At 45.0% G+C, this 15870-nt stretch overlaps 1 protein-coding gene across 10 annotated transcripts in view; it reads left to right on the top strand.

Annotated features, from left to right (window-relative positions):
* si:ch211-207d6.2 (sickle tail protein) overlaps positions 1-15870 on the top strand; it is a 79948-nt gene that overhangs the window by 37839 nt on the left and 26239 nt on the right. For 8 of the 10 annotated variants that reach the window (XM_052476934.1, XM_052476935.1, XM_052476931.1 and 5 more), the window contains 4 exons: positions 10927-11723; positions 12465-12592; positions 12748-12917; positions 13525-13709. In XM_052476934.1, coding sequence (XP_052332894.1) covers positions 10927-11723; positions 12465-12592; positions 12748-12917; positions 13525-13709 — 1280 coding nt within the window. Of the gene's footprint in view, positions 1-3215; positions 3356-9852; positions 10260-10926; positions 11724-12464; positions 12593-12747; positions 12918-13524; positions 13710-15870 lie in introns of those variants that run through there. The other 2 variants (XM_052476933.1, XM_035799957.2) reach the window with 2 other exon arrangements.

The following is a 15870-nucleotide window of genomic DNA, read 5'->3' as shown; positions in this document are numbered from 1 at the left end:
CTACCCTTACCACCTGGGGGCAGCCCGTCAGGAAGTCCAGGATCCAGTTGCAGAGGGAGGTGTTTAGTCCTGGGGTCCTTAGCTTAGTGATGAGCTTTGAGGGCGCTATGGTGTTGAATGCTGAGCTGTAGTCAATGAATAGCATTCTCACATAGGTGTTCCTTTTGTCCAGGTGGGAAAGGGCAGTGTGGAGTTCAATAGAGATTGCATCATCTGTGGATCTATTAGGGCGGTATGCAAATTGAAGTGAGTCTAGGGTTTCTGGGATAATGTTGTTGATGTGAGCCGTGACCAGCCTTTCAAAGCACTTCATGGCTACAGACGTGAGTGTTACGAGTCAGTAGTCATTTTGGCTGGTGCTCTCATGCATGTTTCAGTGTTATTTGCCTTGAAACGAGCATAGAGGTAGTTTAGCTTGTGTCACTGAGCAGCTCTCGGCTGTGGTTCCCTTAGTAGTCTGTAATGGTATGCAAGCCCTGCCATATCCGACGAGCGTCGGCGCCGGTGTAGTACGATTCGATCTTAGTCCTGTATTGACGCTTTGCCTGTTTGATGGTTCCTCTCGCTTTAGTTCCAACCCAATTTTCGGGCAACCCAAGAGGAAACACCGGCGTTACAGAGGCAAGAGAGGGTGGATCGGTCACCTCTTCCCTCCATTCTACTAGCTAATGTACAGGCACTTGATAATAAGATGGATGACCTCCAATCGTGGATTTGCTACCAACGGGACTCAGAAACATGGCTCTCGGACAGGATAACCGCCATGGCTATCCAACTCGAAGGCTTCTCCATTCACCGACAGGACAGTGGAGTCGGGGAAATAGAGGGGGGGGGGGGTTGCCAATTAACTCTGTACTCTTGCTTCCTGTTTACAAGCAGAAGCTGAAACAGGAAGTACCCATGATTCTCTCTGTTGAGAAATGGTCACCAGAATCAGAGTTTATGCTATAGGACTGCTTTGCTATCGTTGATTGGAATATGTTTCGAGACTCCACCTATAACATTGATGAGCTATCCACCTCTGTCACCTGTTACATTAGCAAATACATCGGTGACGTTGTACCCACGGTGAGGGTTCGCTGCTTCCCCAATCAAAAGCCTTGGATTAACACCAAGGTTGGCACTAAGCTAAAGAGCAGGGCTTCCGCACACAGCGCTATCGTAGACAAACCTGATGCTACGGCCAAAGATAGGAATAAGTACAAGAAGGCCTGCTATGACCTCCGCAGAGTCATCAAATGAGCTAAGGACAATATAGGAATAAGTTGGAATCATATTACACAGGCTCTGATGCCTGCCGTAAGTGGCAGGGGCTACAGTCCGTTATGGATTACAAGGGAAGACCCAACTGTTATCTGCCCAACGATGCTTCTCTACTAGACAAACTCAATGTATTTTATGCACGCTTTGACAACAACCTTGAGCCTCATGCCACAATGACCACCGCCCTGTAGCACTCACTTCTGGAATCATGAAGTGCATTGTGAGGCTGGTTATGGCACACATTAACTCCCAGCCACCCTAGACCCACTCCAATTTGCATACCGCCCCAACAGATCCATAGACAACGCAATCGCAATTGCTCTCCACACTGCCCTCACCCACCTAGATAAAAGGAATACGTATGTGAGAATGCTGTTCATTGACTTCAGCTCAGCGTTCAACACCATTGTCCCCTCCAAGCTCATCACCAAGCTTTGGACTCTGGGTCTGAACACCTCCCTCTGCAACTGGATCCTGGACTTCCTGATGGGCCAACCCCATGGGGTTAGGGTAGGCAACATCACTTCCACCACGCTGACCCTTAACACAGGGGCCCCACAGAGGTGTGTCCTTAGTCCCCTCCAGTACTAACTATTCACCCATGACTGTATGGACACGCATGACTCCAACACCATTATCAAGTTCGCTGACGACACAACGGGGTTAGGCCTGATCACCGGCGATGATGAGTCAGCCTACAGGGAGGAGGTCAGTGACCTGGCAGTGTGGTGCCGGAGCAACAACCTCTCCCTCAACATCAGCAAGACCAAGGAGCTGATCATGGACTACAGGAAACGGGGGAAAGCCCGCCCTCGTCCACATCGACGGGTCAGCAGTGGATCAGGTAGACCGCTTCAAGTTCCTCAGTTTCCAAATCACTGAAGATTTAAAATGTTCCAAACACACATGTACATTTGTGAAGAAGGCGCAACAGTGCCTCTTTCCCCTCAGGAGGTTGAAAAACTTTGGCATGGGCCCTCAAATCCTGAAAAGGTTCTACAGCTGTACCACTGAGAGCATATTGACTGGCTGCGTCACTGCTTGGTATGGAAAACGCACCGCTGTCGATCACATGGCGCTACAGAGGGTGGTGTGGATAGCCCAGTAGATCACTGGGGCCGAGCTCTCTGCCATCCAGAATCTCTGTATCAGGCGGTGTGAAAAGAAGGCCTGGAAAATCATCAGACACTAACCACCCAAGCCATAGACTATTTTCTCTGCTGCCACATGTGAAGAGGTACGTGTGCATCAAGTCTGACACCTATAGGCTCTTGAACAACTTATAATCCCCAAGCAATACGACTGATAAATAGCAAACAAAACGGCTACACAGACTGAGTTTGCCTTGAATCTTTATAAACCTTTTATTTCAATATTTGCACTGTCGCTATGCACACTCACTCACTCACAGGGCGCTGCACACACACTTCCAGATCTGGAAGAGTCTGGCTGACTGGCAGATCTGGAAGAGTCAGGCTGACTGACAGCCCTGGCTGCACAATGCAGACTGACAGCCCTGGCTGCACAATGCAGACTGACAGCTCTGGCTGCTCCATGCAGGCTGACAGCTCTGGCTGCTCCATGCAGGCTGGCTGCTCCATGCAGGCTGGCAGCTCTGGCTGCTCCATGCAGGCTGGCAGCTCTGGCTGCTCCATGCAGGCTGGCAGCTCAGGCTGCTCCATGCAGGCTGGCAGCTCTGGCAGCGCTGAACATGCGGGAGACTCCGGCAGCGCAGGAGAGGAGGAAAGCTCTGGCTGCGCTAAACAGGCGGGAGACTCCGGCAGCGCAGGAGAGGAGGAAAGCGCTGGCTGCGCTGAACAGGCGGGAGGCTCCGGCAGCGCTAAACAGGTGGGAGACTCCGACAGCACTGGAGATGAGAAAGGCTCTGGCTGCGCTGAACAGGCGAGGCACACTGAAGGCCTGGTGCGTGGTGCTGGAACTGGTGGTACTGGACCGAGGACACGCACAGGAAGCCTGGTGCGGGGAGCTGCCACCGGAGGACTGGTGTGTGAAGGTGGCACAGGATGGACTGGACCGTGAAGGTGTACTGGAGAGCCTGAGAGCAGGGCTGGCACAGGACGTGCAAGGCTAGGTAGGTACACAGGAAGCCTAGTGCGTGAGGCTGGCACAATTTTCACCAGCCGACTAACACGCACCTCAGGACGAGTATGGAGCGCTGACCCAGGTGCCATTAAATCCCAGACACGCTCCGTCGGGTGAATATCGTATTTAAAGCACCAAACTAGCAACTCCCTCATTACTCTCTCCTCCACTTTCCCCATTAACTCCTTCACAGTCTCTGCTTCGCTCACCTCTAACACCGGCTCTGGTTCTGGTCTCCTCCTTGGCTCCTCACGATAAACAGGGAGAGTTGGCTCAGGTCTGACTCCTGACTCTGCCACACTCTCCCTGAGCCCCCCCCCCCCCAATACATTTTTGGGGCTGACCCTTGGGCTTCCTTTTGCGCCGTCGTGCTTGTCTCTCCAACTCCATTCTCCTATAACCCTCTTCGCACTGCTCCAGCGAATCCCAGACGGGCTCCGGCACTCTCTCTGGGTCGTCCGCCCACCTGTCTATTTCCTCCCAAGTAGTGTAGTCCCGATATTGTTGCTCCTGCTGCCGCTTTTGCTTCTCCTCATACCAGCGCCTCTCAGCTCTCGCCGCCTCCAGTTCTTCTTTGGGGCGGCGATATTCTCCAGGCTGATCCCAGGGTCCTTCTCCGAACAATTCATCCTCCCATGTCCATTCCTCTTTTCGCTGCTTCTGCTGTCGCTGTTGAATGTTACCACGCCACTCGGTCCGGGTGTGGTGGGTGATTCTGTAACGGCTTTCTTCCGTTGAATGAGAGTCGGACCAAAATGCGGCGTGGTGGTTACTCATGTTCTTTAATGAAAATGAACGATACATGAAATAACTAAATATGCAAAACAACAAACGAAACGCGAAAACCTATACAGCCTATCTTGTGACAACAAACACAGAGACAGGAACAATCACCCACGAAACACACAGTGAAACCTAGGCTACCTAAATATGGTTCCCAATCAGAGACAACGAGAATCACCTGACTCTGATTGAGAACCTCCTCAGGCAGCCAAGCCTATGCTAGACACCCCTACTCAGCCGCAATCCCAATGCCTACTAAAACCCCAATACGAAACACAACAAAATAAACCCATGTCACACCCTGGCCTGACCAAATAAATAACGAAAACACAAAATACTAAGACCAAGGTGTGACAGTGTTGACTTTGATTCAATGTGGAAAACTGATCGGATTTGCAAAAAGCCATCAACATAAAGGAATCTAGTCTTTTTTTTAACCCAATGTTTAACCTAAATCCTTGATTTCACGTTGAATTCACATTAGTTGATAGCTCAACAAAATGTAAATAAAAACTAGACGTTGAAATTACGTCTGTTCCCAATGGGATAGGATCACTTTATTGGACTGAATTGAAAGCATGCTACATGCCACTAATGTTTTACTGACAGTATGTTGATGCTTTCAAGGCAAGCTCCCATTCTGGATTAGTAATTACAAGTATTTACTGTAGAATTTTCTGAACGTCTTTTACAGTTACAATCTGTCTCCGAAATAGTTACACTAGGATATTATTGACCATGACGGAGTTAGTTCATGTCATATAGAAATAAAACCAGAGGAAAGTAATACTGTAGCCACTGTAGCCTTCAGAAAATATTCATACCCCTTAACTTATTCCACATTTTGTGTTACAGCCTGGATTCAAAATGGATCAAATATATATTTCTAGCCTCCATCTACACAATATCCCATAATGAAGAATTGAAAACGTGTTTTTAGAAATGTTTGCAAATGAATAGAAAATGGAATACAGAAATATTCAATTTAGAATCACCTTTGGCAGCAATTACAGCTGTGAGTCTTTCTGGGTAAGTCTCTAAAGAGCTTTGTATAGCTGGATTGTCAATATTTGCACATTATTCTTAAATTATTAAATCTCGGTCAAGTTTGTTGTTCATTGCACGACAAACATTTTCAAATCTTGCCATAGATTTTCAAGCAGACTTAAGTCAAAATTGTAACTTGGCCACTCAAAACAGTCAGTGTCATCTTGGTAAGCAACTCCAGTGTATATTTGGCCTTGTGTTTTAGGTTATTGTCCTGTTGAAAGGTGAATTTGTCTCCCAGTGTCTGTTAGAAAGAAGACTGAACCAGGTTCTCCTCTAGGATTTTGCCGGTGCTTAGCTCTATTCCGTTTCTTTTTATCCTAAAAAACTCCATAGTCCTTGCCGATCACAAGCATACCCATAACATGATGTAGCCACCACCATGCTTGTAAATATGAAGAGTGGTACTCTGTGTTGGATTTGCCCTGTGTTTGAAAAATGCACTGCTCGACTGAGGAACCTTACATATTACTGTATTTGTGGGGTGCATAGATGTAGACATTCAAAAATCATGTTAAACACCATTATTAAACACAGAGCGAGTCCATGCAACTTATTACGTGACTTGTTAAGCACATTTGTACTCCTGAACTTATTTAGGCTTGCCATAACAAATGGGTTTAATAATTATTGACTCAAAACATTTCAGCTTGAAAAAAATGTTTCATTCCACTTGGACATTATAGTCATTGTGTGTTACTGGCCTACACACAATCTAAATTTAATCCATTTGAAATGTAATCTGTAGCACAACAAAATGTTGGAAAACGTCAAGTGGTATGAGTACTTCCTGAAGGCTCTACCCTACCAAGCAAAGAGCAGTAACTGCTCATAGAGTGAAAATTAGATAAATTACTTCTACGTTTTTTAAAATTATCCAGCCAAATGAATTGTAGGCAGATCGTTGGAGATGTGGTTGTTTTACTATGTTATTTTTTATTGATATTGACCCTGACCTCTGACATGACCTGTGACCCTAGACTGCAGTTACTGCCTTCTTGTTTGGTACACCCACTGGAATACGCTTCCAAGACGAACATTTTTTTTTAGCACAAACTTGTTTTCATATATTTATTTGTATGTGGTTGTCAGTGTCATAGTTTGATACTTGTATCAGCAAAGGACAATAAATAATGCCAAGGTAAACCGTAGACACTGCAGCCCAAAGATCAGTGAAACCAAGGTAAAAGGCAGTAACTGATGTGAGTGATGGCAGTTACTGCCTTTTCCCTTGGTTTCAATGGAACATTCTGCAGTTACAGCAAACATGACCCCCCCCTCCATAACACAACACAATGGAGGCAGGATATTTTGTCCACATGATAAAGCATGTATTTAATGTATAAATGAATAACACTTTTTTGACCAAATGTGCATCGACTGCTTTTTTGCTTAGTAGGGCAGAGCTATGTTTCAACAAACGGTTGAAAGTTATTTTATATTGTATCTTGTCATTTTGGGAAGGGGAGGAAGGGGAGGACCATCCTCCTCAGTGAATTTTTTTTATTTCGTGAAACATAAAGGTATCCTTTTTAGATTAAACTATACTAAATATAATGACATGTCGCCAAAGAATAAAACATACTGCTTTGCAATGAAGCACTCTAGGGTAGCCCCATAGTGTAGCCGGAGGACAGCTAGCTTCCGTTCTCTTCTGGGTACATTGGTTTTCACCTGCTTCCATAGACTTACACAGTAATTATGACGGGTTGGAGGACGTCCTCCAATCAGAGCTTTTGCAGCATGAACTGTGACACGTTGTCCACGAATCAAAGGTTTAGAGAATGTTTCTAGTCGTAAAAGCATAACCTACAGCTAGCTAGCGCTGCATAAAATGTGGTGAGTATTTGAAACAGAGAGCGAGAAAGACAATAGTTGAACAGTTTTGACAAAATTTCTTCAGAAATGAAGGAGAAGCAAGCAAGAGAGAGAGAGCTATATTTAGTCATTTTTATTCACTTTTACTTACCTAGCTAGCAAATGCAGCTAGCTAGTTTAGCCTACTCAAACACCCAGCTCAAACAGAGAGGGATGCTATGTTATCTAGCTGGCTATGACTATCCAACACTGGAACTCTTCCGAGTCTAAGCAAGCTTTTGGTCTTACTAATTTATTGCCACCGGGGCCCGCTGGTGTAGCTGCTAAACTGCTTATTGACTTACTGTACTGCATGATTGTAGCAGGTTTGCTAACACAGTAGTTCTATTTGCTATGTTGACTATGACATAACTTTAGCTAATATGTTGACAACGATGTAGGCTGTGTGTTGTGCTTATGATATGGTATCGCTTGGAAAGGTTTTATCATCTGACCACAGACAGCTGTTGTGTTGTGCATTGAAGTCCACAAGCGAAGGGAAAGGGTGAGAGGAGGAGAGCGAGTAGATGCCTGAAGGAATACAACGTGGCTGCTAAGAACGTGAACTGTGTTTACTTGTAATCAGGTGTGTATTCATTCCACCGATTCTGTTGAAAAACGTTTCTCACATGGAACCAAACAGGGATAAACATACCTGAATTTGTCTAATAGAAACTAATTTACAACTGTTGGACCAATGATTTCACCCCTAGATCCACTAGATGTAGGCAAGAATGTGCAAGGCGGTATTGAATTTGACTATCATGTAGTAGCCTAAATCTATCGCTGTTACATTGAACTGGGTGAATAGAATATGAATGACAGTCATCCAATATGCTGTAATAGAAATAAGGCCACTCTCATAAAAAGTAAAAAATGTCCTCCCTCTTAAACGGCTCCGGCCGCCACTGGTCTGCACCATATTGACATCATAGTGCAGGGTTAGGCAAACCTGGTCCTGGAGTGCTGCAGGCACTTCATGTTTTTTATTTAACTGACCTGGAAGGACAGGTGTGTTGAATTTAGGCAATCACTGAACTGATCAATTAGCTCAGTTGGTCAGGTGGGCTTTTGAGTGGCCCAGGGATTGGGAGTATGGTTTCAAAATTCCAGGAAGTTTCAATAAATTCCCTGGTTTTCCCTCATGATTCCGGGAATCCTCCAACCAGGATTTCGTTGAAAGTTCCAAGAATTTTGCAACCCTAATTGGGAGGCATGTAACCCTGCTGGGAAAGAGCTCAAATTCCTTTGGTGGGTGTTGTTCTCAGCACGTTGTGTTGTGGTGTTCGGAGAAGTAGTGCCTAGTGATCAGAGGCCTTGTTTCTCAGAAAGTAGAGTGTTCTGTTAGATTGACGTACTGTGTACAACCTTGTGTTGCAACACCGAAGGAAGTACCCGACCATCCTGGACATTCTTTATTCTCAGATCCACTTGATTTAACTCACACCTTATAGTCACCTTGATTTAACTCACACCTCACAAGATCAGACTATATATATATATATTGTTTTACATACACCTGATGGGTGCAGTGAAATGTATTGTTTTACAGGGTCAGCCATAGTAGTAAGTCGCCCATGGATTAAGTGTCTTGCTTGGGTATTTGAACCAGCAACATTTTAGTTACTGGCCCAACACTGTAACCCCTAGGGAACCTGCTGCCCATAAATGCATGTGATGTCTGTGGTAGTGTAGATCTTCCTCTTCACAGAAAGAAAAAAATGTGCTCTCTAGAACCTGAAAGGGTTATTCGGTTGTCCCCATAAGAAAACCCTTTGGAGAACCCCTTTAGGCTCCTTGTAAAACACTTTTGGTTTTAGGTAGAACCTTTTTGAGTCCCATGTAGAACCTTTTCCACAGAGGGTTTTACGTGGAACCCAAAAGGATTCTACCTGGAACCAAAAAGGGTTATCCTGTGTGGACAGCCGCGTAACTCTTTTGGAATCTTTTTTTCCTAAGAGTGTAGGCACATACATTTAGGCTTGTGGATGAAAGATGATAACACTTTTACCCTGGTCTGGAATGCATGTCGGCATGAAAATGTGTCTTTTGTTTAAGTTTATTACTGTACCCACTGGTGGTCAGCCCAGCATATTTTTCCATAGATGGAATAGCCCCATGTGTTTTAGGGTATTTCTGACCAGATAAGATTGATAATGCCATACTCTAAAAATATTTCCTGTTTGAGGCACTCCTGTTGTTTTTGCACAGGTTGAGAAAAGGTGAAATGTGGGAAAACAAGATAATAATATTTTCATTGTAGCAGGCCCATGTTAAATGTCTGTCTGCTTTGTTGTGGAAATATTTGGGTATTAATGTTATGCGCAAAAGATCATGATGGGAATTTTGCTAGAATTATGCACAAACTGAGTTTAAAATACTACAACAGGCCTCCCAGGTGGCGCAGTGGTCTAGGGCACTGCATCGCAGCGCTAGCTGTGCCACCAGAGACTCTGGGTTTGCGCCCAGGCTCTGTCGCAGCCGGCCGCGACTGGGAGGTCCGTGGGGTGACGCACAATTGGGCTAGTGTCATCCGGGTTAGGGAGGGTTTGGCCGGTAGGGATGGTAGGGATGTCCTTGTCTCTGCGGGCCGGGCACAGTGCGTGCTAACCAAGGTCGCCAGGTGCACGGCGTTTCCTTCTGACACATCGGTGCGGCTGGCTTCCGGGTTGGATGCGCGCTGTGTTAAGAAGCAGTACGTCTTTGTAGGGTTGTGTTTTGGGTTGTGTTTTTTAGGACGCATGACTTTCGACCTTCGTCTGTCCCAAGCCCGTACGGGAGTTGTAGCGATGAGGCAAGATAGGAACTGCTAATAATTGGATACTATGAAATTGGGGTGAAAAATGGGGTAAAAAAATAAATAATAATACTTCAACGTACATGTCAATGACTTGTTGTGTATGAATGAGCTGCTCTTATTGTCATAAAACAATACAACTGGGTTTCACTTTATTCCCAGTCGTTGTGAATAATGTCACCTGTTTGACTCTAGGGTTATTCTAGAATATTCCACATGCAGTTTTATCTGTTATGACAAGCCACTTTATGAAAGGTGAATAGATAATCCCTATGAAAAAGCAAAACGCAAAGTTAGCCAACACCCCTCTTGCATCATGCAACGGTTCTATAACTTTATCATCACTGTTCAAATCTGCTGAACTGCTGAAGGTAAAGCATGTACCTGCAGCACGAGCACTAGGAAGATTGTGAGTACCATAACAAGTATTTTCTTGAGTCTGTAGTCAACTATTACTGGCTAATGTAATTTAGCTTAGATTTGCTCCAGTTCAGTGATTGGCATGTTTACACATCAACTGACAATGCTTGATTAATGGACCTTTTCACGGGAATCGTGTCAAGAGTCCATTTTACATGACCTTATGATCTGAACAAGTTGTCTTTAGATTGTTGTTGTGAAAAGACTCTGAAATGAATACAGACAAAGATCCAGATCAGGGAGAATTATGTGTCAATGGTAATGTTGGGAATTACTCATACTGCGTATTGAACTAGTCCTGCACGCACAGCATACACAACAAACGCTCTGTGTCTTCACTCTGCACAGTAACGCATGACTGTGCAACAACGACATGTCTAAACAGATAGTGGTGTTTACCTGTGGTACAATTCCACCTTTGTGGATGTGGTTTTCCTCTCTTTTTCTCCCACACTCTGTGTATGGCCTTTGTCAAAACAGATGCACATTATGTCTACAATTTGTCATTAAGAAAAGCAACATTTTGATTCATAGATTTATTTTGGGGGGGACAGATATACCGTTAACCTAATGGCTGAGAGTCTCTCTGCATAGCACATCAAGTCTCTTTTCATTGACTTTGATGATATTTTCTCTGATTTTCCTCCTGTCTACAGATACCAAGGGAGATACTGTATGGAAGTCATAGCCCTGTGCACACTTTACAATCCACCTGCAGTCCTGTCCACTCCATACAGGGTTCCATGTCTCCCCCCACAGTCCGCTCCATGCCCTCCTCCCCCTCCAGGATCCCCTATGGCCACCGATCAGGGGGAGGGGTGCCAGGCAGTGCCACCCTCCCCAGGGCCAGCATGTCCAGTGGGCCCCCCAGCAGGTCCGTCACACCCTCCCCCAGTGCCATCCTGGAGAGAAGAGACGTCAAACCTGACGAGGACCCGAGCAGTAAGAGTATGGCGCTGGTGCGTGCCGACGGGTTGTATGTCAACGTCATTGACCCCTACGCTGTCCAGGAGGGCCGGCTGAGTATCGCCTCCTCCCAGGGGGGCGGCCACATGGGAGACATGGTCGACATAGGTGGTGGTAGCCTCCACCGAGCCTTGGTCAAGTCCCCAGCCTCCTATACAGAGAACCCGGAGCACCAGCATTCCCTCTACAGGCAGAAGTCCCGGAGGTACGGGGAAAGCCAGGGACTACCGCCACTCGGCACCAAAACCCCGCCCCCTTCCCCTCATAGATTGAATGACAACCACGGCCCTGTGGCCTCAGAGAGGGGCTCTCCTATTCGCCGGTCTCTGCGGAAGGAGAGTAATGGTAATACAGTGGAGGTGGTGAACAGGACCAGGGGTAGTGTGTCCTCTGTGTCCTCCTCTCCTGTGTTCGTGGAGCTCCCCTCAGGGCACTATGGGGACAGGCTGTTTCAGGGACACTTCACCTCCAATGACCCCCAGACCAGGTGAGACTCACAGACATAGAATTACTCATTCTATAACTATGTTGATACTCACGTAACAGAGGGCTCATTTTATTTGTTTACAGAGAGCTCATTTATTTGTTTATAGTCCACTCAGTAACGATTGCCTCTGTTTTCCAGGGAGTCCTGAGTGACTAACTACCACCTCAACTTTGGGTTTTTGATAAAGCACGATAGAAATTCAATGCGTTGTTGTTGTTGTTGTTGTTAATATTATGTATTATAGGTAACTGCCAAAATAATGGAATATCTTGAGTAAATGAGGGATACAAAGTATATTGAAAGCATGTGCTTATACACAGGTGTGGTTCCTTAGTTAATTAAGCAATTAACATTCCATCATGCTTAGGGTTATGTATAGAAAATCCTGGGCAGGCCATTATTTTGGTTACCATGGCTATGCCCCCATCCACAGCACACAAGTGGTCACTGAATGGTTTGATAAGCATGAAAACGATGTAAACCATATGAGAGATTCGGAAATGGCGCCTGAGACAGCGTTTTCCACAACCATCAACATTTCATGTGAATTTCTTGTGAAAGAATGGAGTTGCATCCCACCAATAGATTTCCAGACACTTGTAGAATCTGTGCCAAGCTGTTCTGGCTCGTGGTGCCCCAACGCCCTATTAAGACACTTTATGTTGGTGTTTGCTTTATTTTGGCAGTTACCTGTACATAGCACAGTATTGTTTTTGGCTGAACATGTATTGTGTTTTGCAGTGAGCGAATGAAGGCCATGGAACAACAGATTGCCAGTCTGGCTGGCCTTGTTCAACATGCACTTGCTATTGGGCCAGCTGAGATAGATAGGATGACTGCTTCTCCTTTCCATGTCAACAACAGTGCAGGTGCTCTTATTACACAACTATTAGTGTTACAAAGTCAAATTAGGATTAGTTTTTTGTGGTTTCATGCATGGATAATTAAAGTTATTTTGAATCTGCCCTATTTTAATCTCATATTACAGTAAGTCATAGAGTTGTCTCACTGATCTGATGTGTAGGAGTGTCACCAGTTCCTGCATCCAGAACCCCTGCCCTCCTTACAGATGGCTTCAATGCTCTAGTCCCTCAGGCCCCTTCCTCTGACTCCACCCTGCAGGTCACACTGACCACGGTCAGGAGGAATGTCACTGACCTCCGACAGCAGCTTCACCAACTCCGACAGCTACAGGTACTTAATAAGACACCTGCACATTACATGAATCCATTATCAGAATTGTTTAAAGTGCACTATTCAGAAATTGCTCCGCCCTTTCCTGGTTGCAAACATTCTAATAGTTAGCCTAATTTCAGTTTGTCACAAAATAGCAAGTATAGTGTAGAGAATCATTGTACCATCTAAACCACTGTGAAATATATTTTCCATAACCAAAAATATTGTATTTTCAGCTGTTTGAAGCTGGTGTACAAAACCGAAAGTCAAAGATGCTAAAACAAAACTTCTTGGACTTGCTTTCAATGAGAATGACACTTCTATATATAACACACATTTCTATGTGAATTTGGTTGGGTTGCCCAAAAAGTTTCCTATTGCAGCTTTATGTGATACCTCTTGTCATCCAAGCACCATAAGTGAAAATACAAACATAAAAGACAGATGTACAATATTCACAATAGTGGTATCTGAGAGAATCGGCATATATTTAGATCCAATATATACAGTATACCTTTATATGGTGTGTTCATATTATGTACTCCGTTATATTCCTCCATCACATATAGTGCATCTCATTAATTGAGTGAGTGTTGTAATGGCACTGTGTATGGTCCATTACTAGATGCAGAACCAGGACAGTGTGAAGGGGATGCTGAAGAGAGCAGAGGAGGAGCTAGCTGAGGTGATGTCTGAGACCCTACAGAGACAACAGCAGGAGACCGGGCCTGGCCAGAGACAGAGGTCCACGGTGGACGAGGAGAGACGCAAGTACCAGGCCATGGAGGAGAGAGTTCTGGCCCAGCTCAGGTAAAGGGTTGGAACCCAACACACTGACTGACAGGATATGTCATTTATTGAAGGCATTGACTTTGTTGAGCCCATCTTACTTTTACACAGCTACTGTTAATAACAAGAGTACAGATTATATCCTATGGCAACAAAAAGAGAAATCATCTACTTCCTACAATAAACAGTGATCAGACGATAGTAATACGTAATTGTTCCAGATGCCCTATTAGTTTTTTACATTTGGCTAAACTGCTGAAGCTAACATTGTGAGCGTGATCTTATGTTGCAATGTGAAGTCATTTGTTGCAGCTAAAGTGGGATTAGTTAATCTACTCTGATTATGTAATCAGAACAGATTCCAGTGAATCAGAGCACAGTCTATCTACCAGTACACTAACTCAGCTATGGAATGAGTCATTGGTATTCAGCCAAAAATTGCTAGTAATGTTTCACAATGTTTAAATGAGTGCTAATGAGGTTAAGTATGTGATCTGGGGGGGACTGTGGTACTGACGGTGATAGGAGAGATTAGTAATGGAGTCAAAGCCAATGTCTTACTTTACTATGTCAGATCACTGGGCCAAATTCATCTTGGGGACTGGGGGGTTAGACAGTACTGTATGTGTATGTAACTGTTATATAATGTTGAGAGCACAATTTGGGTGGGAAAACGGACATTGGGAAACAGCTATTGCTCACACTTTTTCACGCGTAACATACTTTTGAATATATAGTGTATGTGGACACACCTTCAAATTAGTGGATTCGGTTATTTCAGCCACACCTGTTGCTGACAGGTATACAGTTGAGCACACAGCCATGCAATCTCCGTAGACAAACATTGACAGTAGAATGGCCTTACTAAAGAGCTCAGTGACTTTCAACTTGGCACCTTCGTAGGATGTCACCTTTCCAACAAGTCAGTTCATCAAATTTCTGCCCTACTCTTAGTGCTGATATTGTGAAGTGGAAATGTCTGGGAGCAACACCGGCTCAGCCGCAAAGTGGTAGGCCACACAAGCTCACAGAACCGCCGAGTGTTGCAATACTCACTACCGAGTTCCAAACTGCCTCTGGAAGTAACTTCAGCACAATAACTGTTCGTCGGGAATTTAATGAAATGGGTTTCCATGGGCGAGCAGCCGCACACAAGCCTAAGGTCACCATGCACAATGCCAAGCGTTGGCTATAGTGGTATAAAGCTCGCTGCCATTCAACTCTGGAGCAGTGGAAACGCTTTCTCTGGAGTGATGAATCACGCTTCACCATCTGGCAGTCCGATTGACAATTTTGGGTTTGGTGGATGCCAGGAGAATGCTACATGCCCCAATGCATAGTGCAAACTGTAAAGTTTGGTGGAGGAGGAATAATGGTCTGTGGCTGTTTTTCATGGTTCTTGCTAGGCCCCTTAGTTCCAGTGAAGGGAAATCTTAACGCTACAGCATACAATGACATTCTAGACTATTATGTGCTTCCAACGTTGTGGCAACAGTTTGGGGAAGGCTCTTTCCTGTTTCAGCATGACAATGCCCCCGTGCACAAAGCGAGGTCCATACATAAATGGTTGGTCGAGATCGGTGTGGAAGAACTTGACTGGCCTGCACAGAGCCTTTACCTCAACCCCCTCAAACACGTTTGAGATTTATTGGAACGACGACTGCGAACCAGGCCTAATTGCCCAACCTCCCTAATGCTCTTGTGGCTGAATGGAAGCAAGTTGCCAGCAGCAATGTTCCAACATTTGATGGAAAGCCTTCCCAGAAGAGTGGAGGCTGTTTTGGCAGAAAAGGGGGGACCAACATCATATTAATGCCTATTATTTTGGAATGACGTTCAACAAGCAGTTGTCCACATACTTTTGGTCATTTAGTGTAGACGTTTTTATTTTTTAAATTTAACCTTTATTTAACTAGGCAAGTCAGTTAAGAACAAATTCTTATTTTCAATGATGGCCTAGGAACGGTGGGTTAACTGCCTTGTTCAGGGGCAGAATGACAGATTTGTACCTTGTCAGCTCGGGGATTCGTTTTTGCAACCTTCTAGTTACTAGTCCAACGCTCTAACCACCTGCCTTACATTGCACTCCACGAGGAGCCTGCATGGCAGGCTGACTACCTGTTACATGAGGGCAGCAAGAAGTCAAGGTAAGTTGCTAGCTAGCATTAAACTTATCTTATAA

This window comes from Oncorhynchus keta, chromosome 23, assembly GCF_023373465.1.
Source record: "Oncorhynchus keta strain PuntledgeMale-10-30-2019 chromosome 23, Oket_V2, whole genome shotgun sequence".
NCBI lineage: Eukaryota > Metazoa > Chordata > Actinopteri > Salmoniformes > Salmonidae > Oncorhynchus > Oncorhynchus keta.
This window is presented reverse-complemented; position numbering and strand designations above follow the sequence as displayed.